We start from the raw sequence: 27,500 nt of genomic DNA, 5'->3' as shown, positions 1-27,500 counted from the left end.
ACTGCGTAGCATCGCTCTCGCCATCATCCTCACCCGAGCCGGACTCGGCCTGGACCCTGCTGTATGTACATCACATGTGACGTGTGTGTGTGTGTGTGTGTGTGTGTGAGGAAGCTGTGTGTGTATTATTGTAATTACAGTTTGATTATTTTTATTTTTCATTTTCAATTGAAATTTATGTTTACGAATGTGGATTTTTATTTTTACGCTTTTATATATTTTAGTTTCAGTTTTAGATCTAAGAGCACTGGTTCTACTGTGTGTGTGTTTGTGTGTGCGTGTGTGCATGTGTGTGTGTGTGCGTGTGTCTGTGTGTGTGTGTAGGCTCTGAGAAAGCTGAAGGCGGTGTGTTTGAGGGTGGCTGTGATTCCCTGCACTGTTGAAGCCTGTACTGTTGCCGTGGTATCTCACTTCCTCATGGGCCTGCCGTGGATTTGGGGCTTTATTCTAGGGTAGCACACACACACACACACACACACATACACTATAGATCATAAAAGTGTCATATTTGTGTCATATTTGTGTATTATTTGTCTGATTAAAGCCATAGGTGCACTGTGTGTGTGTGTGTAGGTTCGTGTTATCTGCCGTCTCTCCTGCAGTCGTCGTTCCCTCCATGCTGCTCCTGCAGGCTGATGGTTTCGGGGTTCAGAAGGGAATCCCGTCACTCCTCATGGCATCAGGAAGCTTTGACGACATCCTCGCAATTACCGGATTCACCACCTGCCTCGGAATGGCGTTCGGCACGGGTAACACACACATGCGCACACACACACACACACACACACACACACACTTACTTCAAACTTTTTTCTCTGTACAAATGTATTAGAGTAGGATTCAAAATTCTGAGTCATTTGAAAAAAGATTTGTTTGAATGAGTCAAGTCTGAACACAGAGTCGTTTGAATGAGTCAAGTCTAAATACAGAGTCGTTTGAATGAGTCAAGTCTGAACACAGAGTCGTTTGAATGAGTCAAGTCTGAACACAGAGTCGTTTGTATGAGTCAAGTCTGAATAGAGTCGTTTGAATGAGTCAAGTCTGAACACAGAGTCGTTTGAATGAGTCAAGTCTGAATACAGAGTCGTTTGAATGAGTCAAGTCTGAACACAGAGTCGTTTGTATGAGTCAACACCACAGACTGTAACAACAATTCATTGTTTCAGTGAGTCAATTTTGAACATTGAGTCTTCAGACTGTTTGAACACTAAGTCAACTCTGAACACCGGGTGATTTCGGTAAGCAGATGCCAAACAGAGTCGTTTGTTGAGGCACCGAGTCGTTTGTTTGAGACGGAAGTGAACACCGAGTTGATTTTGGGACACTGAGCTGATTGTGTTAGTCAACGCAGAACATTGAGTTTTCTGTGTAAATCAACTCCACAGACTTTGTAAGAATTGAATTGTATGTTTGAGTCGACTGTAAACACCGAGTCATTTATGATTTGAGTGAGTTGTTTGGGTGAGATGACTCGGAACTCTGAGTCACTGTTGTGAAGCAACTCTTAATGCTGAAATAAATGTTTGTATGTTTGAGTTATTTGTGTGAATTGACTTCATGGGTTGTGTGTCTGAAATGTGACCCTTACAAACAGCAAAGTGCACTCTGTGTGTGTGTGTGTGTGTGTGTGTGTGTGTGTGTGTGTGTGTGTGTACATTGCAGGCTCCACATGGCTCAGTTTGGCAAAGGGACTGTTGGAGGTGGTGGTTGGGATTTTAGCAGGAGGGATTTTGGGTGTTCTCATCCATTTCTTCCCTAGTGAAGATCAGGTAACACACACACACACACACATCCACACACACACACACACACACACATCCACACACACACACACATCCACACACACACACAAAGTCAAGTTTAATACTCTGACTTATGACTTTTTTCGTTCAAACTAATAATACAAATGAAATGATAAAATGTTTGATAAAAGACTCTATCACTCTTTACTAATAGAGGTTCAGTATCCTGTGCTCTGATTGGCTGAGAGCAGTAACAAAGATGGAGATTTGTTGCACTCTAGTGGTCTATAGTGCTCATTACAGGATCATGTATGACACTGAAACATGAGAAACATTAGATGTAATGAAACCACTGTTGGTATTTATAAGCGTCTTCTATGTTAATGTGCCTATAATCTCTTTAACTCTGTGTGTGTGTGTGTGTGTGTGTGCAGGTTGATCTGGTGTTGCGGCGCTCCTGCATGTTGTTGGGTTTGTCCGTGTTCTGTGTGTTTGTGAGTCACGTGGCCGGGCTGGGCGGGGCCGGGGGGCTGAGCACACTTGTCCTCTCCTTCATCGCTGGAATGAGCTGGGACAAAAAAAAGGTCAGCTTGAAAATGTAAAATATATATATATATATCACACAGCATCACTGTAGGGTCCTTTACAAAGTCCCCTAAATGTGAGGTACTATAGTAGAATAGTACTATATTCCATAAAATAAGGTATTAAATATAACCATTATTATAGTTATAGTTATATGATTATTATTATTGTATAGTTATATGAATGGTAAGGTATATGATTAGCACAACAAACAACAAAACAACACAAAATAAGATGTTAAATATAGCTAGCTGAACCTTCCTAAGGTCATATTATAACAATGGTGTGTGTGTGTGTGTGTGTGTTATCAGGCTCCAGTAGCTGCTGTTGTTGGGAGGTTTTGGGACGTTTTTCAGCCTCTTCTCTTTGGACTGATTGGAGCTGAAATTACTATTTCTGCACTCAGCCCTAACACTGTGGGTTAGTGTGTAACGTACTACCATACTACACCCTCACGCTGCGGGTTAGTGTGTACTATACTACCGTACTACATCCTCACGCTGCGGGTTAGTGTGAACTATACTACTGTACTACATCCTCACGCTGCGGGTTAGTGTGAACTATACTACTGTACTACATCCTCACGCTGTGGGTTAGTGTGTACTATACTACCGTACTACACCCTCACGCTGCGGGTTAGTGTGAACTATACTACCATACTACATCCTCACGCTGCGGGTTAGTGTGAACCATACTACCGTACTACACCCTCACGCTGCGGGTTAGTGTGAACTATACTACCATACTACACCCTCACGCTGCGGGTTAGTGTGAACTATACTACTGTACTACATCCTCACGCTGCGGGTTAGTGTGAACTATACTACCATACTACACCCTCACGCTGCGGGTTAGTGTGTACTATACTACCGTACTACATCCTCACGCTGCGGGTTAGTGTGAACTATACTACTGTACTACATCCTCACGCTGCGGGTTAGTGTGAACTATACTACTGTACTACATCCTCACGCTGCGGGTTAGTGTGAACTATACTACTGTACTACATCCTCACGCTGTGGGTTAGTGTGTACTATACTACCGTACTACACCCTCACGCTGCGGGTTAGTGTGTACCATACTACCGTACTACATCCTCACGCTGCGGGTTAGTGTGTACCATACTACCGTACTACATCCTCACGCTGCGGGTTAGTGTGTACTATACTACTGTACTACATCCTCACGCTGCGGGTTAGTGTGTACCGTACTACCGTACTACACCCTCACGCTGCGGGTTAGTGTGTACTATACTACCGTACTACATCCTCACGCTGCGGGTTAGTGTGTAACGTACTACCATACTACACCCTCACGCTGCGGGTTAGTGTGTACTATACTACCGTACTACATCCTCACGCTGTGGGTTAGTGTGTACTATACTACTGTACTACATCCTCACGCTGCGGGTTAGTGTGAACTATACTACTGTACTACATCCTCACGCTGCGGGTTAGTGTGAACTATACTACTGTACTACATCCTCACGCTGTGGGTTAGTGTGTACTACACTACTGTACTACATCCTCACGCTGTGGGTTAGTGTGAACTATACTACTGTACTACATCCTCACGCTGCGGGTTAGTGTGAACTATACTACTGTACTACATCCTCACGCTGCGGGTTAGTGTGAACTATACTACTGTACTACATCCTCACGCTGTGGGTTAGTGTGTACTATACTACCGTACTACATCCTCACGCTGCGGGTTAGTGTGAACTATACTACCATACTACACCCTCACGCTGCGGGTTAGTGTGTACCATACTACCGTACTACACCCTCACGCTGCGGGTTAGTGTGTACTATACTACCGTACTACATCCTCACGCTGCGGGTTAGTGTGTACCATACTACCGTACTACATCCTCACGCTGCGGGTTAGTGTGAACTATACTACCGTACTACATCCTCACGCTGCGGGTTAGTGTGTACTATACTACCGTACTACATCCTCACGCTGCGGGTTAGTGTGTACTATACTACCGTACTACATCCTCACGCTGCGGGTTAGTGTGAACCATACTACCGTACTACACCCTCACGCTGCGGGTTAGTGTGTACTATACTACTGTACTACATCCTCACGCTGCGGGTTAGTGTGAACCGTACTACCGTACTACATCCTCACGCTGCGGGTTAGTGTGAACCGTACTACCGTACTACATCCTCACGCTGCGGGTTAGTGTGTACCGTACTACCGTACTACATCCTCACGCTTCGGGTTAGTGTGAACCGTACTACCGTACTACATCCTCACGCTGCGGGTTAGTGTGTACCGTACTACCGTACTACATCCTCACGCTGCGGGTTAGTGTGAACTATACTACCGTACTACACCCTCACGCTGCGGGTTAGTGTGTACCATACTACCGTACTACATCCTCACGCTGCGGGTTAGTGTGTACCATACTACCGTACTACATCCTCACGCTGCGGGTTAGTGTGAACTATACTACTGTACTACATCCTCACGCTGCGGGTTAGTGTGTACCATACTACCGTACTACATCCTCACGCTGCGGGTTAGTGTGAACCGTACTACCGTACTACATCCTCACGCTGCGGGTTAGTGTGAACCGTACTACCGTACTACACCCTCACGCTGCGGGTTAGTGTGTACCATACTACCGTACTACATCCTCACGCTGCGGGTTAGTGTGAACCATACTACCGTACTACATCCTCACGCTGCGGGTTAGTGTGAACTATACTACTGTACTACATCCTCACGCTGCGGGTTAGTGTGTACTATACTACCGTACTACATCCTCACGCTGCGGGTTAGTGTGTACTATACTACCGTACTACATCCTCACGCTGCGGGTTAGTGTGTACCATACTACCGTACTACATCCTCACGCTGCGGGTTAGTGTGAACCATACTACCGTACTACATCCTCACGCTGCGGGTTAGTGTGAACCGTACTACCGTACTACACCCTCACGCTGCGGGTTAGTGTGAACTATACTACCGTACTACACCCTCACGCTGCGGGTTAGTGTGAACTATACTACCGTACTACACCCTCACGCTGCGGGTTAGTGTGTACCATACTACCGTACTACACCCTCACGCTGCGGGTTAGTGTGTACATTGTTTCTCTCTCTCTCTCTCTCTCTCTCTCCATCTCTGTGCAGGTTTAGGAATAGCTGCTCTCTGTGTCGGTGTTGTTGTTCGCGTGTGTGTGACGTTCACTGTTGTTCTGTTTGCTGGTTTTAACCTGAAGGAGAAAATCTTCATCTCTCTCGCATGGTTACCTAAAGCTACAGTGCAGGTGTGTGTGTGTGTGTTTCATTACATGTTGCTGTATATGATGTCCTGTATGTTTCATGGTATGTGTGTGTGTGTGTGTCCTTTAGGCAGCCATAGGTTCCACAGCCCTGGACATGGCACGTAACCTAGGAGACGAGCAGCTGGAGCGTTATGGGATGGACGTGCTGACGGTGGCGGTGTTAGCCATCATGATTACGGCTCCCATTGGCGCGCTCGCTATCGGATTAGCTGGCCCCAAACTGCTGCAGAAATACACTGAGATAGAGGAGACAAACACACAAGGTAACACACACACAACACATACACACACACACTCACAAACACACAAAATTTTATCGCAATATTATTGTATTAATAGTAACTAATGTGTCTTTCTTTTTTGAGCAGAAAAAGCCGAAGATGTTTCACCTCCAGAAATACACGCACAGACACCTCAGGCTGTGGAGAGCAAACTATAAACACACACACACACACACGCACACACACACACACACACACACAGCTTTACTCTTTGCTTTAAAATCAAATGAACATTATTTATTAAAATATAATTCTAATGTAATTTTATTTATGCGGATTTAATAAGAAAAATAAAGACGTGCTGAGCTGTTAGGTGTGTGTGTGTGTGTGTGTGTTATGTTATGTTATATTTCAATTTTTAATGATCAATTCTGCAGTATTGACAGTTAACGAGGACAGGAACTAATGACCAAAAAAGGAAAATGCGAAACAGTGTTGTCTAATGGAGTCTAACTGATTTTTAACATTTTAACATTTGAATGTGTGTGTGTGTGTGTGTGAATCCTCTGACACACACTAATACTAAAGCCCACACACACACACACACACACACACACACATAATCTCTGTCTTTATGACAATGTAAATGTTTATCATGAACAGAAAGTGATGGAAAATATAACAAGATTAATTTCTACGTCCAAAAGCTGAAGAATCACAGAGTCATTTTACACGTTACACTAATTAAAATAAACACTTTAATACAGTGTAGATAAATATAATAGATAAGCTATAAGCTAACAGATCTAATAGATATAAATATGTGCTACATATATAACTATGCTATAAATATGTGCACCCCCTTATGTTTCATTTGAAAAATTTCCCAGATGCAGAATGTGTGAAACCATTTTTAACACTTCTCAGAAAGCACACAGGTGCAGAGTGTGTTGGTGTGTGTTTGTGTGTGTTGGTGTGTGTTGGTTAGCGGTGCTCTCAGAGCTACACTTCCTGTTACTGAGAGAACATACACGGAAGTGATGAGCACTGAATCTGGACCAGTTCCTCTTCCACTAAATGCTTCATCGGCACTTAAGACAAAAGTCCAATAAGCCGCAGCGCTGCCTATCCTGTAATAGTACAGTGGTTTGTGTCACAGTCTCTGGTGTCTGTGGTCCCTGGTTTGAATCTGTGCATTGTTATTTTCGCTCTAGCGCAGGGTTACGTATATGAAGGTGAAAAGGTCTATAAAAGAGCTGCTCTGTGTGAGATCCTGTGGCTCATGTGGATGAGCACTGCCTCTAGGTTGAGAGGTTGCTGGTTCAAACCCCAGCCAGGACTCTAGGATATGAGTGTTGATGGTTCAGGACTCAGTGAGTGATGTCGAAGGTGTGGCTCGAGGGCGTGACCTGGTGGGGGGGGGTAATATCCGGGCAGCTGCCCCCCCTGGGGTCGGAGCAGGAGATGGTAGGGGTTATGGAGCTTGAAGAGATGATGTCGACTTAGTTTTGCGTAATAGAAGGAATGCTGTAAAAATACATCACCCTCACTTCTTCTGGGATTCCCCAGCAGCAGCATTTACACCAACCATCTGTTCCCCACAACGTCCCACACAACCCTCAGCATTTCTACATCCACCATCACACACCACTTTCTGCATTTCTCTAACCAACATCCTACACACAAGGGCACTCAGGACTCGAACCAACAACCTCTGAGTCCAGAGGCAAAGCTTTTACCACAAAGCCACCAAATTCCACACTGAGTAGCTGGTGTCATAGCGCCTTTGTGTTTTAAAATGACACCACAACACAAAAAACCAACACATTTTTGTCTTTTACTCAAAGACGTCTCAATATATACACCTATAAACACCAATCTAACATTTCTGTATTGTGTAAACAGTATACTGTAGCTGTGTAACACTTGTTACGCGGCGCTGTGAGACGATGACACAACCTGCTGCACCATCGTGATGCTCTAGTTCTCACTATCTTGTAGTGTTGCTCTTTAAACCCCGGCTGTGAAAGTTTCCTAAAACGAGTCAAATCTGTAACATCACTCCACAGACAGAAGTTTGCAGTCGAGCCAGCAGCAGGTTTATAGCTCACCTGTGTACACTTCAGCTCGGTTCAGGTTCTATACGATACACAATACACTACGTAACACATCTAAAAGTAAATATCAGGAAGTAAAAGCTGAAATCCTGAACTCTCGTCTCATATCCATCTTTTGATCTCAAACCCAAACGTCTTTGGAGTATAACACAAACAAATGAATCGGTCTTACCGTTCCAATAGTTTCGGACGGGAATGTATTTTACTCTGCTACGTTCTACTATACTGCCTTACTATACTACACCACCAGACTACATTTCACTCCACTATATTTTACTATACTACATTACTAATACTACATGAATCACTACACCACAATCCACTGTACTACCTTATACTATATTTCCTATACTGTATCACCACACTACATCACTATACTACACCACATAATACTGTATCACTACACCACATTACTACTACAGTACACTACACAATAATTCACAACATTCTACTATACTATCTTATACTGTAACACTATACTACATTCTACTATACTATCTTATACTGTAACACTATACTACATTATACTATACTACATTCTACTATACTATCTTATACTGTAACACTATACTACATTATACTATACTACATTCTACTATACTATCTTATACTGTAACACTATACTACATTATACTATACTATCTTATACTATACTACATTATACTATACCACCAGCTACATTATACTATACTACATTATACTATACCACCAGCTACATCATACTATACTACATTATACTATTCCACATCATACTATACTACATTATACTATACTACATTATACTATACCACCAGCTACATTATACTATACTATCTTATACTATACTACATTATACTATTCCACATCATACTATACTATCTTATACTATACTATCTTATACTATACCACATTATACTATTCCACATCATACTATACTATCTTATACTATACTACATTATACTATTCCACATCATACTATACTACATTATACTATACCACATTATACTATTCCACATCATACTATACTATCTTATACTATACTATCTTATACTATACCACATTATACTATACCACATCATACTATTCCACATCATACTATACTACATTATACTATACCACCAGCTACATTATACTATACTATCTTATACTATACCACATTATACTATTCCACATCATACTATACTACATTATACTATACTACATTATACTATTCCACATCATACTATACTATCTTATACTATACTATCTTATACTATACTACATTATACTATTCCACATCATACTATACTATCTTATACTATACTATCTTATACTATACCACATTATACTATTCCACATCATACTATACTATCTTATACTATACTATCTTATACTATACCACATTATACTATTCCACATCATACTATACTATCTTATACTATACTATCTTATACTATACCACATTATACTATTCCACATCATACTATACTATCTTATACTATACTATCTTATACTATACTACATTATACTATTCCACATCATACTATACTATCTTATACTATACTATCTTATACTATACTACATTATACTATTCCACATCATACTATACTATCTTATACTATACCACATTATACTATTCCACATCATACTATACTACATTATACTATACTACATTATACTATTCCACATCATACTATACTATCTTATACTATACTATCTTATACTATACCACATTATACTATTCCACATCATACTATACTATCTTATACTATACTATCTTATACTATACCACATTATACTATTCCACATCATACTATACTATCTTATACTATACTATCTTATACTATACTACATTATACTATTCCACATCATACTATACTATCTTATACTATACCACATTATACTATTCCACATCATACTATACTACATTATACTATACTACATTATACTATTCCACATCATACTATACTATCTTATACTATACTATCTTATACTATACTACATTATACTATTCCACATCATACTATACTATCTTATACTATACTACATTATACTATTCCACATCATACTATACTATCTTATACTATACTATCTTATACTATACCACATTATACTATTCCACATCATACTATACTATCTTATACTATACTATCTTATACTATACTACATTATACTATTCCACATCATACTATACTACATTATACTATACCACATTATACTATTCCACATCATACTATACTATCTTATACTATACTATCTTATACTATACCACATTATACTATTCCACATCATACTATACTACATTATACTATACCACATTATACTATTCCACATCATACTATACTATCTTATACTATACTATCTTATACTATACTACATTATACTATTCCACATCATACTATACTACATTATACTATACCACATTATACTATTCCACATCATACTATACTATCTTATACTATACTATCTTATACTATACCACATTATACTATTCCACATCATACTATACTACATTATACTATACTACATTATACTATACCACCAGCTACATTATACTATACTATCTTATACTATACCACATTATACTATTCCACATCATACTATACTACATTATACTATTCCACATCATACTATACTATCTTATACTATACTATCTTATACTATACTACATTATACTATTCCACATCATACTATACTATCTTATACTATACTATCTTATACTATACCACATTATACTATTCCACATCATACTATACTATCTTATACTATACTATCTTATACTATACCACATTATACTATTCCACATCATACTATACTACATTATACTATACTACATTATACTATACCACCAGCTACATTATACTATACTATCTTATACTATACCACATTATACTATTCCACATCATACTATACTACATTATACTATACCACATTATACTATTCCACATCATACTATACTATCTTATACTATACTATCTTATACTATACCACATTATACTATTCCACATCATACTATACTATCTTATACTATACTATCTTATACTATACTACATTATACTATTCCACATTATACTATACTATCTTATACTATACTATCTTATACTATACCACATTATACTATTCCACATCATACTATACTATCGTATACTATACTATCTTATACTATACCACATTATACTATACTATCTTATACTATACCACATTATACTATTCCACATCATACTATACTACATTATACTATACTATCTTATACTATACCACATTATACTATTCCACATCATACTATACTACATTATACTATACCACATTATACTATTCCACATCATACTATACTATCTTATACTATACTATCTTATACTATACCACATTATACTATTCCACATCATACTATACTATCTTATACTATACTATATTATACTATACTACATTATACTATTCCACATTATACTATACTATCTTATACTATACTATCTTATACTATACCACATTATACTATTCCACATCATACTATACTATCGTATACTATACTATCTTATACTATACCACATCATACTATACTATCTTATACTATACTACATTATACTATTCCACATCATACTATACTACATTATACTATACTATCTTATACTATACTACATTATACTATACTACATTATACTATACCACATCATACTATACTACATTATACTATTCCACATCATACTATACTACATTATACTATACTATCTTATACTATACTACATTATACTATACTATCTTATACTATACTACATTATACTATACCACATTATACTATACTACATTATACTATTCCACATCATACTATACTACATTATACTATACCACATCATACTATACTACATTATACTATTCCACATCATACTATACTACATTATACTATACTATCTTATACTATACTACATTATACTATACTATCTTATACTATACTACATTATACTATACCACCAGCTACATTATACTATACTATCTTATACTATACTACATTATACTATACCACATTATACTATACTATCTTATACTATACTATCGGACGGGAATGTATTTTACTCTGCTACGTTCTACTATACTGCCTTACTATACTACACCACCAGACTACATTTCACTCCACTATATTTTACTATACTACATTACTAATACTACATGAATCACTACACCACAATCCACTGTACTACCTTATACTATATTTCCTATACTGTATCACCACACTACATCACTATACTACACCACATAATACTACATCACTACACCACATTACTACTACAGTACACTACACAATATTTCACAACATTCTACTATACTATCTTATACTGTAACACTATACTACATTCTACTATACTACATTCTACTATACTATCTTATACTGTAACACTATACTACATTCTACTATACTATCTTATACTGTAACACTATACTACATTATACTATACTACATTCTACTATACTATCTTATACTGTAACACTATACTACATTCTACTATACTATCTTATACTGTAACACTATACTACATTATACTATACTACATTCTACTATACTATCTTATACTGTAACACTATACTACATTCTACTATACTATCTTATACTGTAACACTATACTACATTATACTATACCACCACACTACATTATACTATACTATCTTATACTATACTATCTTATACTATACTACATTATACTATACCACCAGCTACATCATACTATACTACATTATACTATACCACCAGCTACATCATACTATACTACATTATACTATACCACCAGCTACATTATACTATACTACATTATACTATTCCACATCATACTATACTACATTATACTATACTACATTATACTATTCCACATCATACTATACTACATTCTACTATACTACATTCTACTATACTACATTCTACTATACCACCAGCTACATTATACTATACATATTTCCAAAATTGTTAGCTAGCTCAAGTAAAAATTTCTGGGCTTCATACTAGAGCTAGAACAAGAAGTAGTGATGATAATATAACAGGAAATTATAACTAAGCAAAACCAGACAAGCTACAAAAATTATGTTAATGGTTTTTTTTAATGCTGGGTAAACTGCTGTACTTCTATTTATGGGATGTTTAAAAACTTTGTCTCTCTATTTATCCAGGATGCTTTACAGTAATGCTAGCGTTAGCATATGGCCTCTGAAAACTGACTCTACATCCTTTTCGGCTACAAGGCGAATAATAAACGGAGACGTGTTTGCAGATCATCAGTAGTTTATTGAAAGTTGAAAACACATTCAGACGGAACCTGCTGAAGCCAACGGGAGTTCAACACCCGACCTCGAGCGGAAATACAGGCTGGAGGAGGAGGAGGGGAAACAAAATGAAAATCAACAAAAAGCAAGAGAAAAAAAAAGTGCTAGCTTTATATAACGCTGTATCAAAACAAACCAAAAAAAAAAAAAAAGCATAAACCGGCCGTGCAAAGTGGTTTGTGACGAGGAAATAAAGTCAGTGTGGAATACTGCAGGGAGGAAAACAAGCTCTGCTTCAGCAAGCCGCGCTCAAACTAAAAACAAAAATCAGAAACAACACGTACGCTATCGTAAAGACAGTACTAATCTGAAATCATCAGTACCGCTAACACTGCCTTACCATCACACACGCTGTTAGCAACGAGCTAAAGGAACGGTTCAGCCCAAAACGAAACGTACACAGCATACATTCGATCAGCCAAGTTTCACACCGGAGCTACGAGGCTAATGTAGCTAACAAGTAATGCGCTCTTATAGCTACCAGTTTAGCATGACGCATTGCACGACACACTTATCTATAAACATCGACAAAAACAACGTCACAGAGATAAAAATGTAAAACGGTAGTTTTTTTTTTTTCTTTCCACCAAGACGTACTTTCTTTATCAGTACATCAGACTCAGGTTGGGGGCGGGGCATATATCTTGAAGACAGGGCTTGTAACATTAGAAACATTTGGTTTGTTTATATTTAAAAAAAAAAAAAAGACAGACAATCTGCGATTTCATGAAATTTTATGTACAAATGATGTCTTTCGAGGTGAGCATAATGCTAATCTGGTAGCTATTAACCAGTATAAACTGTTAGCTATATTAGCATTAGTGTAATCCAAAACGGAGCTTTTGAATTTAATAATAAAAAAGAAAAAAAAAAAAAAAGAAAAAAAAAAAAAAAAGAAAAGAAATAACAGCGCACGTTTTATTTGCAGCCGAACTGTTCCACGTGACCAGGCATGTGCCGATCATCGATCACGTCACGATATTTAACGAGGAGAGGGGAAAAAAAAAAAAAAAAAAAAAAAAAAACTAAACTAAAATAAAAAATAAATGCTGGCTCCCGAAATAAAGTCCGTCTTTTAGGAACGCAGAACATGAACAGTGTCTTCTTAAGGGTCCGTATTTTGGATCTGTGAAAGCAGCAGCACCTGAGTCCGTCCCACTGGAGGCAATCCCATAATTCCTTTCACTTACGATGAAGTCGAGTCCCGAAGGAGATGCTGCCGAGGGTCCAGTAAACAATAATATCGCAATATCGCTTAATTTAATATCGGCACATGCCCGAGTCCTGATGAGTTTAGTCCTTTTGTCTTTCACAGGATGAAACACAGAGAGAGAGAGAGAGAGAGAGAGAGAGAGAGAGAGAGAGAGAGAGACGGGCGAGAGAACAGTTTAAGGCACCACCACTGTTTTGTTTATTAACTAACAAAATAAATAAGTGTACAGTGAGCGTTTTTTTTTTCTCTTCCGTTTTTTCCCCGAAGCGTTGACGTTCATGTCCTTTATAAAACGTGTGATTCAACAGTTCCCCTTTGTCACACATCCATCTCTTTGTTCTACAGAAAATAAGCCACGCCCCCTTTTTCTTGCAAAGAAAAAAATTATAGAAAAAAAACAAAACCAAAAAAACAAAACCCAAAAATAGAAAGCGATGAATTTTCGAAACGACTCAGTGTGTGTGTGAGAGAAAGTTCTGCTTTTTTTATCTTTCACATCAAATGGTGGTTCTTATCGTCGTTGTTGTTGTCGTCGTCGTTGTTGTTGTTGATGATGATAGCCGGTCACATTCCAAAAAGGAAACGGAAAAAACAAAGAAAGTAAAGGAAAAAAATTATTTTTGTAAATTTTCGGCCCATTGATGTGACGAGAGAGAGAGAGAGCGAGCGCAGTTCAGGATGACTCCGCCCACTCAGCGACGCGGCCCGGCGAATCGGCTCTCTCCGCTGCCTCGGCCCGAACCAATCGTGGGCCTGGAGGAGGACTGGGGTGGGCCACGCCCGTCTCGGTCACGCCCCATCCCGTTACCCATGATGCCCCTGGGACCACGGTCTCCACGGCGACCGTCTCCGCTGGCCCTGGTCTCACGCTCTCGGGCGGCGCGGGTTTTCTTCTCCTCCACGTTCAGACGAACCTCACCGCGGAACATGATTGGCTACGGAGACACAACACACTCCGTTAGATATATACACACCATTTTATCTCTCTCTCACACACACACACACGCGCGCGCACACACCTTGGCTGCCAAGATCCTCTGCACAGGGTCAGAGTCATCAAACACAACAAAGCCGAAGTTCGGCAGTTTCCCTCCAACACCCTTCGTGTTGATGCGCATCTCCACCACCGTCCCGAACGCTGAAACACACACACACACACACACGTTAAAGTAACAGGACAGTCAAAAATACAAATATAGTCCACTAGCTGGGACGTGTTTTATTCAGTTGACTGGTTTATTTACTCATGAAGAATTCCTTGAGCTCTCCCTCGTCGATGTCGTGGGGAAGATTTCCCACAAACAGCTGATGGCTGTCGGGGTGACGCACGGTCCTGCGCCCTTCACCCTCACCCCCCTCCGAGTCCCCACGACCTGCGCACACACACACGCACACGCACGCGCACACGCACGCGCACACGCACGCGCACACACGCACGGATTAAATTCACGACTCCAACATTTTATCTTAACTGGTATCACATTAATCTGTTAATTTGGGGGCCGAGCACCAACCATTTAAGTAGCACTGCTATGAAAATCAATTCTTATATACATTTAAAAAAAAATTCTATTAATTAATACAAAAAAATCTATGACAGTGCTTGGCCCCCGGTAATTGCTTCTCATAACACGTATACACAGAATTACCTTTAAAGCCGAAGTAAGGTTTCCCACCTTGGGCCTCAGCTGAAGCACCATCTGAATGATCGCACACACACGCGCAACACACACACGCGCAACACACACACGCGCAACACACACACGCGCAACACACACACGCACGGACAACACACACGCGCGCAACACACACGCACACAGACCGAGGTTTAACACACAAACATTTCTGTCTCATTACTCATAACTAAACTACACAACACTAAAACAGGGTCTCAGAGTTTTCACTGTGTGTGTGTGTGTGTGTGTGTGTGTGTGTGTGTGTTATATACCCGGTCTAGGGCCACGTGGCGTGAACCCAGGTCTCTCACGTCGCTGGTCTCTAGGCAACGGAGCATGGGAATCCTGCTTTACCTCCACTCTGGGCTGGAAAACAGAAACACACACACACCCTGTTTATAACAGCACTGTAATTAAATATGCAAATAACTGCACTCAGGTGTGGGTGGGTGTGTGTGTGTGTGTGTGTGTGTGTGTGTCTTACCGGTACACTGGAGGCCTTCACTACGTGAGGCGGGATGCCAGAGGTGGGCAGAGAGCCGCTGGGTGGCAGATTCTTACTGGTCACCGAGGCCCAAGAGAATGGCTGCACAGATGATTGACAGCATCGTTAGCCAATCAGAAACCTCCCATTATATCATGTAGCATGAGGAAGATTGATCAAATGAGAAATTAATTAGCAATCCTTAAAATTTCATCTAACTAATAACTTCTGATGTCACGATATTTAAGATCACATGACCAGTCTGGAGATGTGAATGCATGTGGATGTCATTTATGTAAAACGGAATTTAAATACTCTTTCCTCATTGGTTGATTTTGTACACACTCACCTTGGGCGGTTCAGGGGTCTGAGGGGGCGGAGTCGGGGCTGATACAGGAGTCGGGGGTTTCTCCTCCACCTCTTCTGGAAGCTTCTCTTCTGTATCAGGCTCCACCTCCTCAGGCTGAAGCTCTCCCTCAGCGCTAAGGTCCGCCTCTGCCTCCTGATTGGCCTCGGGCTCAGGCTGGGGTTCTGGTTCCGCCTCAGGCCCCGCCTCTTCCTGCTGCTCCTCCACGCCATTACTGTGAAACAATGGAAACATCTCTATTGATCAGAAAATCACCATCAGTGAAAAAACATGTGTTTAGCCAAAGTGCGTGTGTGTGTGTGAGTGTGTGTGCGTGTGCGTGAGTGTGTGTGTGAGTGTGCGTGCGTGCGTGTGCGTGAGTGTGTGTGCGTGCGTGAGTGCGTGTCTGTGCGTGCGTGAGTGAGTGTGTGCGTGTCTGTGCGTGTGTGAGTGAGTGTGTGCGTGTCTGTGCGTGTGTGAGTGAGTGTGTGCGTGTCTGTGCGTGTGTGAGTGTGTCTGTGCGTGTGTGAGTGAGTGTGTGCGTGTGTGAGTGTGTCTGTGCGTGTGCGTGTGTGAGTGTGTCTGTGCGTGTGTGCGTGTGTGTGTGTGAGTGTGTGTGTCTGTGTGTGTGTGCGTGCGAGCGTGTGTGTGTGTCTGTGTGTGAGTGTGTCTGTGCGTGTGTGTGTGTGAGTGTGTGTGTCTGTGTGTGTGTGTGCGAGCGTGTGCGTGTGTGTCTGTGTGTGAGTGTGTCTGTGCGTGTGAGTGTGTGTGTGTGTGTGTGTGAGTGCGTGTGTGAGTAAGTGCGTGTGTGCGAGTGTGAGTGCGTGCGTGTGTCTGTGCGTGTGTGCGAGTGTGCGTGTGTGTGTGCGTGTCTGTGTGTGAGTGTGTCTGTGCGTGTGTGCGCGTGAGTGTGTGTGTGTGTGTGTGTGCGCGTGTGTGCACTTGAACGTGTAGGTACCTGACTGGTGGAGGCTCGTAGTAAGGTGTGCTGTCCTGTGCAGGTTCAGGAGAAGTGTGTGTCTCCACCTGCTCTTCCTCTGCCTCCTCTTCCTCAGACTCTACACACACACACACACACACACACACACACAGACAGACAGACACACACACACACACACAGAACTGTGTTATAAGCACATCATAAGCACATCTCTTCACAAGGTGTGTGTTTGCTGCTACAACAGACTCGACTCGTTAAAACAACATTCATCAGGACGTGCATGTGTGTGTGTGTGAGTGTGTATATGACAGAGTGAGTGTGTGTCTGTGTATGACAGAGTGAGTGAGTGAGTGTGTGTGTGTGTGTGCGTGAGTGTGTGTGTGTGTGTGTGTGTGTTTACCTCCCAACTCAGCCTCAGAGTCTCCAAAAACTTCCTCCTCATAGCGGAAAATATCATTGTGAACATAGAACTTGTTCACTGCAGAACCCTGAGAGAGAGAGAGAGAGGGAGAGAGAGAGAGAGACACAGAGAGAGAGAGAGAGAGAGAGAGGGAGAGAGAGAGAGAGAGAGACACAGAGAGAGGGAGAGGGAGAGAGGGAGAGAGAGAGAGAGAGACAGACAGGGAGAGAGAGAGACAGACAGGGAGAGAGAGAGACAGACAGGGAGAGAGAGAGAGACAGACAGGGAGAGAGAGAGAGACAGACAGGGAGAGAGAGAGACAGACAGGGAGAGAGAGAGAGACAGACAGGGAGAGAGAGAGACAGACAGGGAGAGAGAGAGAGACAGACAGGGAGAGAGAGAGAGACAGACAGGGAGAGAGAGAGAGACAGACAGGGAGAGAGAGAGACAGACAGGGAGAGAGAGAGACAGACAGGGAGAGAGAGAGACAGACAGACAGGGAGAGAGAGAGAGACAGACAGACAGGGAGAGAGAGAGAGAGAGAGACAGACAGACAGGGAGAGAGAGAGAGACAGACAGACAGGGAGAGAGAGAGAGACAGACAGGGAGAGAGAGAGAGACAGACAGGGAGAGAGAGAGAGACAGACAGGGAGAGAGAGACAGACAGAGACAGAGAGAGAGACACAGAGACAGGGAGAGACAGACAGAGAGACAGAGACAGACAGGGAGAGAGAGAGACAGAGACAGACAGGGAGAGAGAGAGACAGACAGGGAGAGAGAGAGACAGACAGACAGACAGAGAGACAGACAGGGAGAGAGAGAGACAGACAGGGAGAGAGAGAGACAGACAGACAGAGAGAGAGACAGGTCACACTATAGCTTTATTTGCACAGCAGCACAGAATCTGTGACCAAATCAGATTTATTGTTCAGGACTTCTAACACACATGCTCATACTCCCATGGTGGTTGCCACGGTAACCAAGGGTTTGTATACACTGCTCAGTACAGGACAGGAAACATCACCATGGTTACCTACATGGCTACCATGTTTACTGTTCCTCCCCGCCCCCTTCACTGTGTGTGTGTCTGTAGCAGCACTGTAACAGCACGTGTGTGTGTGTGTGTGTGTGTGTGTGTGTGCGCATGTACCTCAGGTGCGAGGACGAAGGTCTGCATGAACCTCCTCATGGGTTGTCCCCTGTTGGACAGCTCGCCCATCACCTGCACCACCACGCCGTCCCCCAGAGTGGCGTGAGCGTCCACGTGTCGGATCTTAGTGTGACACTCGCTGAACTGCAGGGACATCACCTTCTTATGGATCTCCTACACACACACGCACACACACACACACACACGCACACACGCACACAGGGTTTAGTATAGATCTGCTACACAACTTCAGGTATAAACATTCTAATAAACAATAACACACCTTATATAAGTCTCTGGCCTAACGCACGCACATGCACACACGCACGCACACGCGCGCACCACTTTAAGGTTATTATTTTGATCTTTTTTTTGTTTCATTTGCATAGTTTTCAACAGTATTCCTTTAGTTTATATTTTTATTCCCTCAGTGTTGCGTGCACACACTCGCTCGCACACACACACGCGCGCGCGCACGCACGCATACACACACGCGCACACACTCGCTCGCACACACACACACACACAGAACACAAACATCATCGTTAGAAAACCGGTGTTTCTTCATTTCTACTCCTTCTGGCTCAAAGAAATATTTGAATTTCAAAACCCAGCGAGTAAAATGTAAAACAGGACTCCGGCAGAGTCACATGACCACACCACAGCAACACTCCCCCACACACACACTTTCAGTTTTAGTTTCACACTCCTGCACATTGCAGCTTTTGTGAAATTGTTTTGCGATACCGACTGCGGTTAAAGTTTTGTTGTTGTGCGTAGTACTCACAGCCTGACCGTACACGGCCTCCTCGGGTTTCCCGCTGCCGTCCAAACCGCCGTGCACGTACGACGAGTTCCTCCCGTAGAACCTGGGAGAAAACAGGGTCAGAGAAAAACAACAGTCAGTCAGCTAGCTAGGGGGAAATAATAGATATTTTTAGCGTTACTGTAACACACACCAACAAACACGACTGTAAGCCTGTCACAATAACTACTTTAGTTGGACGATATATTGTTCCAGAAATAATTGCGATAAACGATATTATTGTCATTTTAAAACCATTTTATCCCACTGGTTTTTAATTCTTAAGAATATTCAGATTGGATTCTTAAACCAACAGGCCACAAGAGGGCGCAACGAATAACTACAAACCAAACGGCGCCATCTTACATTGTTTACTGCAAAGAACAAACCTCACTCTTTCAATAAATAAAAAAAAAGTGCATTTATTTTTAAACTAAAATGCATCGTAAGATTTAACCTCGGCTCTCGGGCCAGTTCCAGTGCTCATTTTCACATTGTTTTTAGTTTTTGTTCAGTCAGTAGTTCATCAGGCCATATTTATTAATTTTAGCTCATTTCAGTCTGACTAAAAGGCATGGAACATCAGAATTAAATCAAATATTCACACATTTTATATATTAAACTTAAACTTCTATCAACAAAAACGTGAAAATCTGATCTCTCTGAAGTTCAGCGTCACTCGTGTATTTACGTCATTTAGCGCAGAAGCGAGCTGCAATATTACGTTTACGTCGTGTTTATGCGTGTGATTAATCTTACGTGCGCGTGTGGGATGCGTATATGTGAGTTAATTAACCAGCTAGTAAAGAGTAACTAGTAACTAGTACAGAGTAACTAGTACAGAGTAAAGCGCATCAGGTTCCCGGTGTTCGTTCTCTGCTCAGCTTCAGCGTCTCGATCCCCGGCACACACTCTCGCACACACTCTCGCACACACTCTCGCACACACTCTCGCACACACTCTCGCACACACTCTCGCACACACTCTCGCACACACTCTCGCACACACTCTCGCACACACTCTCGCACTGGATTCTCTCCAACACTAGATCTGCTCCTTCCAGATGTTTCTTCTTCAAAACGTTGTTAGTGTTTTTTTTATCTCGTGTGTCATTTTTTCAAAAGTATGTTTTAATTAAAATCGGCGCTAGTGCTTGCTACACATAATAATTCGAATGCACACAGTTTTTGCGTTCAATTGCGCATTTCTATCTTAAATTCGACGAATAAATCGAAGTTGGAACGTTAATCCGACAGCCTCAGAGCAGCCGAGAGGACAGAAGCAGCGCAAACGGCTCAAATGTTGGTGAAATTCGTTCGCATGTAAACACGTAAACACGACGGGCGATAGCGAGGCCGTGTCCGTATATCGTACGCCATCCTAGAACTAACTGTGCACCAGACTGGTTTTAAACTTTAAAGGAATTACGGTACGGTTTTTCAGACCTAATCGACGTTGTCATGGTAACCAAGCAGAGTTTCGCCGCAATTCTGTCAGCAAACATCATCTGCACACGTCCTGTCCATCAGCATCACTGGAATTCCCTGCAGTGCCACTGACATCCCATAATAATTCACCTCGACCAATAATCAGTCGCTCTGGTTACACGTAGCTGCTGCTTTTTTAATTATTATTATTATTATTATTATTATTATTATTATTATTATTAATCATGAACTGTGCGTGATGGACACACTCAGGCTGCGCGATGTAATCGGATATCGGCGATGATTAACACGTGACCGATGTCTACAGGCAGTAGACAGTATTTTCTTACAAAAGTAAACAAGAAAAAAAATTTATAATGTGACTGTCACTATTTGGTACAGAAAAAACGTTGACGAAGGACCGTTTGTGGAGACGCAGCAGTGAGGATCGTCTGTTCCGCAAAGAGAACTGCAGATATAGTTAAGAGAAGCGTAGATATTTTTATACCGCGTAAAAGAAGCGTAGCTATTTTTATACCGCGTAAAAGCGTAGCTATTTTTATACCGCGTAAAAGCGTAGCTATTTTTATACCGCGTAAAAGAAGCGTAGCTATTTTTATACCGCGTAAAAGAAGCTTAGCTATTTTTATACCGCGTAAAAGAAGCGTAGCTATTTTTTATACCGCGTAAAAGAAGCGTAGCTATTTTTATACCGCGTAAAAGAAGCGCAGATATTTTTATACCGCGTAAAAGAAGCGCAGATATTTTTATACCGCGTAAAAGAAACGCAGGTATTTTTATACCATGTAAAAGAAACGTAGATATTTTTATACCGCGTAAAAGAAGCGTAGATATTTTTATACCATGTAAAAGAAGCGTAGACATTTTTATACCGCGTAAAAGAAGCGTAGATATTTTTATACCATGTAAAAGAAACGTAGATATTTTTATACCGCGTAAAAGAAACGTAGATATTTTTATACCGCGTAAAAGAAACGCAGGTATTTTTATACCATGTAAAAGAAACGTAGATATTTTTATACCGCGTAAAAGAAACGTAGATATTTTTATACCGCGTAAAAGAAGCGTAGACATTTTTATACCGCGTAAAAGAAACGTAGATATTTTTATACCGCGTAAAAAAACCATGTAGCTATTTTCATACTGCGTGTTGTCAGGAATCGTGTCTTGTTTGATGTTTTTATTTTTGCTTTTCCTACGAATAGTTTAGGTTTCACACAATTTCTTATAAAAGTGCTAATTATTATTATTGCGTTCACGCTTCCTTCTCGACTCTCGCGCACTAACAGACGGATGATGAAGTGGATTCAGAATGTGCTGCGCGGGATGAACTCGTGTAGCTTCTCCTCGTCTCACCTGTGCAGGTAATCGGGCGCTTTGTTCAGGAGTGTGTAGTACTGCCTGACGAACTCGCGCCCTACGAGCAAAGGGCTCGGTTTCTCCATCACCATCTCTTTCAGGTCACCTGGATGTGGGATGCTGAAACACACACACACACACACACACACACACACACACACGCTGAAGTCATAAGACGCTACAGGTAACAGCGTTACATCACCTTACGAGTCGAACCCGCCGCGGGCCGGGACAGAACTCGCTCACACTCGGGTCCGAGAGCGTCTGAGCGACCCGGTTCTGAGTGAACTCTCAGTGAGAAAGCGATTTGACTCTGAATCGACTCGCTACAGGAAGTGACTCGAGCGCGCCGCGCTGTTTCAGGTGTGATGTGTGCGTTCTGGAGATTAAGACCCAAAATTAATAAACAGAAAATAAATTCTGGATGCAAATTATTTTAAACCAGTAAGTTGTATAATTATTGAATAATTTCTTCAGCGCCAGTTCCGCCCTCTCCTCGCCGCGCGCTCCTCGCCGCGCCCTCTCCTCGCCGCCCGCTCCTCGCCGCGCCCTCTCCTCGCCGCGCCCGCTCCTCGCCGCGCCCTCTCCGCTCCCTCCTCACTCTCAGGTGTTTGTGATTTCTCTTCACACGCCGTCTTTACGTTTGTTTAGGTTTTTGTGAGAACTGAATGAGAGAGTTTTACGAAGACGTTTTCAAGGGTTTTTTTCATTATAAACCAAAACCTTCAAAACCAAAAGAATCAAACTGCTCCTAGTCCAAATCAGCACCGACACGACCCCGAGAGACAGACGGAGAGAGAGAGAGACGGAGAGAGAGAGAGACGGAGAGAGAGAGAGAGAGACAGACCCCGAGAGACAGACGGAGAGAGAGAGAGAGACGGAGAGAGAGAGAGAGAGAGAGACAGACCCCGAGAGACAGACGGAGAGAGAGAGAGAGACGGAGAGAGAGAGAGAGAGACAGACGGAGAGAGAGAGAGAGACGGAGAGAGAGAGAGAGAGACAGACCCCGAGAGACAGACGGAGAGAAAGAGAGAGACAGACCCCGAGAGAGAGAGACAGACCCCGAGAGACAGACGGAGAGAGAGAGAGAGACAGACCCCGAGAGAGAGACGGAGAGAGAGAGAGAGAGACGGAGAGAGAGAGAGAGAGACCCCGAGAGACAGACGGAGAGAAAGAGAGAGACAGACCCCGAGAGAGAGAGACAGACCCCGAGAGAGAGACGGAGAGAGAGAGAGAGACGGATAGAGAGAGACTGATAGAGAGAGAGACAGGGAGACAGACAAACGGATAGAGAGAGAAACAGACAGACGGATAGAGAGAGAGACAGAAGGATGGATAGATAGAGAGAGAGAGAGAGAGTGAGAGAAGGATAGACAGATAGAGAGAGAGACACAGATATGGAGAAACAGAGAGAGGAACAGAGAGAGAAACAGACGAATACAGAGAGAGAGACAGATAGAGAGAGACGGAGAAAGAGAGAGACAGACCCCGAGAGACAGACGGAGAGAGAGAGAGACAGACGGATAGAGAGAGAGAGACAGATAGAGACAGACAGATAGAGAGAGACAGACAGACGGATAGAGAGAGAGAGACAGAAGGATGGATAGAGAGAGAGAGAGAGAAGGATAGACGGATTTAGAGAGAGACAGACCGATAGAGAGAGAGAGACAGATATGGAGAAACAGAGAGAAGGATAGAGAGAGAAACAGACGGATACGGAGAGAGAGACAGATAGAGAGAGACGGATGGATGGAGAGACAGACAGAAGGATAGAGAGAGAGAGAGACAGTCAGACAGACAGGCCGGGGTTTGTAAATCTAACTGCGCACTCTCTCCACTCCTCCATTCTCACAGCTTAGTGAACAGGCGGCGGCGCGCGCGCGCTTCAATTAATCGATTAATCGGTATTTAATCCGCCGCCGATAGTGATCGATTAATCCGAACCGAAACTGACCGCGGAAACTAAACCTGCACTGCGTTAGCTTGTGCTATGCTAACAGGCTAACCGACATCACCATAACTCGATAAAACAGCAATACATTTAAAAATAAAAACCGAACAAACCGGAAGTGGAAATATTTTTTAACCGAAATCTGCTGTGCGCCATCAGCGCTTAGCCACATTAGCATTAGCTAATTACATACGTTTATATTCACTTCTCCTGTGTGTAATGTATATTTTTTTTTTAGGTTTTGTTTTTGTTTTACATGTACACTGATTATACCACGCATATAAATGCGAAAAACAGTTTTATGAATAAAAACTCAGCGTTCAAAGTAAAGGTTTAGAAGAAAAAAAGGAAATCATGCTAGCTGTGTAATGCTAATGCTAACGAGCCTCAAATGAGACTGCAAACGTTTTTATTGTTGTTTATTTGTCCGAAATCGACATCATGGGATATAAATATGACGGATGTTGATGGAAATACAGTTAGGAGAGTGTTCATGTCGTTTAAAGACATGATGTGAAGAAAATAAAGAACAAAAAAAAACGACGAAACAGGCATGTGAGGAGACAAAAAAGGTCCGTGTCCCAAACGCCTCCCTGCGCCCTACGCACGCGCCCTTCTCACTGAGGGAGGATCCTGGCGCCCGCGCGCGCTGCCTAGTGCACTTACACATCCTCAGGACGCGGTTTGAAACGCGGCCCAACGGGAAGCTAACTCAAAAAGGATTAAATACTCACCAAAAAAAAACGAGAAACGGCGCTCGCGCGGACGGCTGTGTGGTCACAGAAGCTCCGAGAACACAAAATAAACTGTAAGGGGTGTTTTGTTTTTGATCAGAACTCGTTTTTACCGGAGACTGATTCGGTTTTTTAATGTTTCTGATATAAACACTGACACACACAGCGCTTCGGCCGGCTCTTCTCCCCCCTGCGGCGCGCGCGAGGAACCCCCAGCGCTTTACTTCGGTGTGACGTCTTATCCCGCCTCCGCGCACATCCTGCACCCCCTCCTAAGGACCACTCTTATGGGTGACTGTGGTTTGCGCCTGATTTAAAATAACTCTTACTCGCGAAAAATAGCTAACATAAAATCTTACATATGAGTAGATTATACGCAGGGCAGTACGACATACTTCAAATTAGTACACGTGTCTAGGAATAGTTTGAATAACCATTATTTAATGGTGTTGAAATGAGAAATATATAAAGAAATTCACGATTCCTTAATTTTTTTCAATTGCAAAGATCACATTTTCAGTGTATACATATACAGAAGTACATAATAAGTATATTTTACTTTAACTAATCCTAACCCATATTTATTCTATAACTTAATTCACGATTAGCGCAAATTAATTTAAACTTCTAAAATCAGGCACTTAAATAGCTACCTAAATATCCGTCTTTCAACCGCGCTGGGACTTCGGACTCATCCAATCAGATCGTGACAGGAAACCAGGTGGATGCAGGATGTTACAGTGTTGCATAATACAACAGCACACCGGAAAAGACGTAAAGAAAGGAATACGGTACGAGTTTTTTTTATTTTTTTCCGTCAACCGCCGCGTAAACAAACAAGGAATTTAAATTTAGTTTTACGTTTAAATTATACAATTATATTTAATCGAATTAGAGTAAAAAAGATGCCAAAAATATATAAATAAAACCTTAGTTTCAGTTTCTTTTATGGTGTGACGTAATAAAAAATCAGGAAAATTCGCTCTACAAAATATGTGACTAAAAAATAATATAATTATAATTATAAAGAAAAGACCAATAATAATAATTTGAAAATATTACATAATATCAGTATAATAAGAGTTAAACATTTTACAGATTTGTAATATATATAAATAAATAAATAACAAGTATATTTTTTGTGAATTATTACAAATAGATTCTAATAGTGCCATTAATGTTAATAATAATAATAATAATAATAATAATAATAATAATATGCCAATGTGAGTGTGAATTTCTGCGGATGATGGAGTTTGAACAAATGCGAAAGGAATTGTGGATTTATTTATTTAATTATTTATATCTGTAAAGCTGCTTTGTCATTTGTTAAAAATTCAATACAAATAAAATTGAATTGAATTGAAGAAGTGATTTCAGTGATTTCTAATGAAACTGTCACTCAGATTTAATGACGTTAAAGGAACAGGAAGTGCTTACTGAAAGAACAGGAAGTGCTTAGTGACGCCCGAATGCATGATGAGTTGTTTTTAATTCTGTTTATTATAAAAATATTTTTATACAGATAAATCTTCTAACATTTTGACATTTATACAAATACAATGCTGTCGTTATTACTGGACATTTCAGCGCAGTGTGTGTGTGTGTGTGTGTGTGTGTGTGTGTGTGTGTGTGTGATGCTCGATCAGATTGAGATCTGGGGAATTTGCCATGAAGGGGTGTAACTCGGTCTGCAGGAATGTTTATGTAGGTGGTACGTGTCACAGTAACATCCACATGAAGGCCAGGGCCCGAGGTTTCCCAGCAGA

At 41.3% G+C, this 27,500-nt stretch overlaps 3 protein-coding genes across 3 annotated transcripts in view; 1 reads left to right on the top strand and 2 right to left on the bottom strand.

The window, feature by feature from the left end:
* LOC113525311 (sodium/hydrogen exchanger 9B2) overlaps nucleotides 1-6,218 on the top strand; it is a 9,260-nt gene extending 3,042 nt beyond the window's left edge. Inside the window, exons 4-12 of the mRNA XM_053240513.1 lie at nucleotides 1-61; nucleotides 325-452; nucleotides 574-749; nucleotides 1,663-1,769; nucleotides 2,177-2,326; nucleotides 2,639-2,747; nucleotides 5,471-5,607; nucleotides 5,693-5,888; nucleotides 5,994-6,218. The exon at nucleotides 1-61 is cut by the window's left edge and continues 82 nt beyond it. Coding sequence (XP_053096488.1) covers nucleotides 1-61; nucleotides 325-452; nucleotides 574-749; nucleotides 1,663-1,769; nucleotides 2,177-2,326; nucleotides 2,639-2,747; nucleotides 5,471-5,607; nucleotides 5,693-5,888; nucleotides 5,994-6,064 — 1,135 coding nt within the window. The 3' untranslated portion in view covers nucleotides 6,065-6,218. The remainder of the gene's footprint in view (nucleotides 62-324; nucleotides 453-573; nucleotides 750-1,662; nucleotides 1,770-2,176; nucleotides 2,327-2,638; nucleotides 2,748-5,470; nucleotides 5,608-5,692; nucleotides 5,889-5,993) is intronic.
* A 6,948-nt stretch (nucleotides 6,219-13,166) lies between these two features.
* On the bottom strand, nucleotides 13,167-25,949 carry g3bp2b (G3BP stress granule assembly factor 2b). The gene is made up of 13 exons (XM_034312118.2): nucleotides 25,732-25,949; nucleotides 23,044-23,166; nucleotides 20,222-20,303; nucleotides 19,435-19,608; nucleotides 18,285-18,372; nucleotides 17,903-18,002; nucleotides 16,948-17,179; nucleotides 16,599-16,700; nucleotides 16,387-16,480; nucleotides 16,088-16,138; nucleotides 15,683-15,811; nucleotides 15,458-15,576; nucleotides 13,167-15,373 (listed from the first exon to the last, which is right to left on the bottom strand). The coding sequence occupies exons 2-13, from the start codon at nucleotides 23,136-23,138 to the stop codon at nucleotides 15,131-15,133; spliced, it is 1,509 nt and encodes a 502-aa protein (XP_034168009.1). The 5' UTR covers nucleotides 23,139-23,166; nucleotides 25,732-25,949; the 3' UTR covers nucleotides 13,167-15,130.
* Nucleotides 25,950-27,216: 1,267 nt separating this feature from the next.
* Nucleotides 27,217-27,500, bottom strand: part of txk (TXK tyrosine kinase) — a 13,053-nt gene continuing 12,769 nt past the window's right edge. The window contains exon 15 of the mRNA XM_034311620.2: nucleotides 27,217-27,500. This exon is cut by the window's right edge and continues 888 nt beyond it. The gene's annotated coding sequence lies outside the window, so the exon portion shown is untranslated.

The sequence above is a fragment of the Pangasianodon hypophthalmus genome, chromosome 16, assembly GCF_027358585.1.
Source record: "Pangasianodon hypophthalmus isolate fPanHyp1 chromosome 16, fPanHyp1.pri, whole genome shotgun sequence".
NCBI lineage: Eukaryota > Metazoa > Chordata > Actinopteri > Siluriformes > Pangasiidae > Pangasianodon > Pangasianodon hypophthalmus.
The sequence above is the reverse complement of the archived record's forward strand: the minus strand, read 5'-3'. Positions and strand labels throughout refer to the sequence as shown.

Bases quoted from the DNA above. Each gene is read 5' to 3' on its own strand.
- g3bp2b (XM_034312118.2), bottom strand. From the start codon at position 23,138: ATGGTGATGGAGAAACCGAGCCCTTTGCTCGTAGGGCGCGAGTTCGTC. The intron at 18,373-19,434 runs GTACATGCGCAC...TCTCTCTCTCAG, and splicing joins CCTTCGTCCTCGCACCTGAG to GGTTCTGCAGTGAACAAGTT. The intron at 16,139-16,386 runs GTATATAACACA...GCGATCATTCAG, and splicing joins GCCACGTGGCCCTAGACCGG to ATGGTGCTTCAGCTGAGGCC.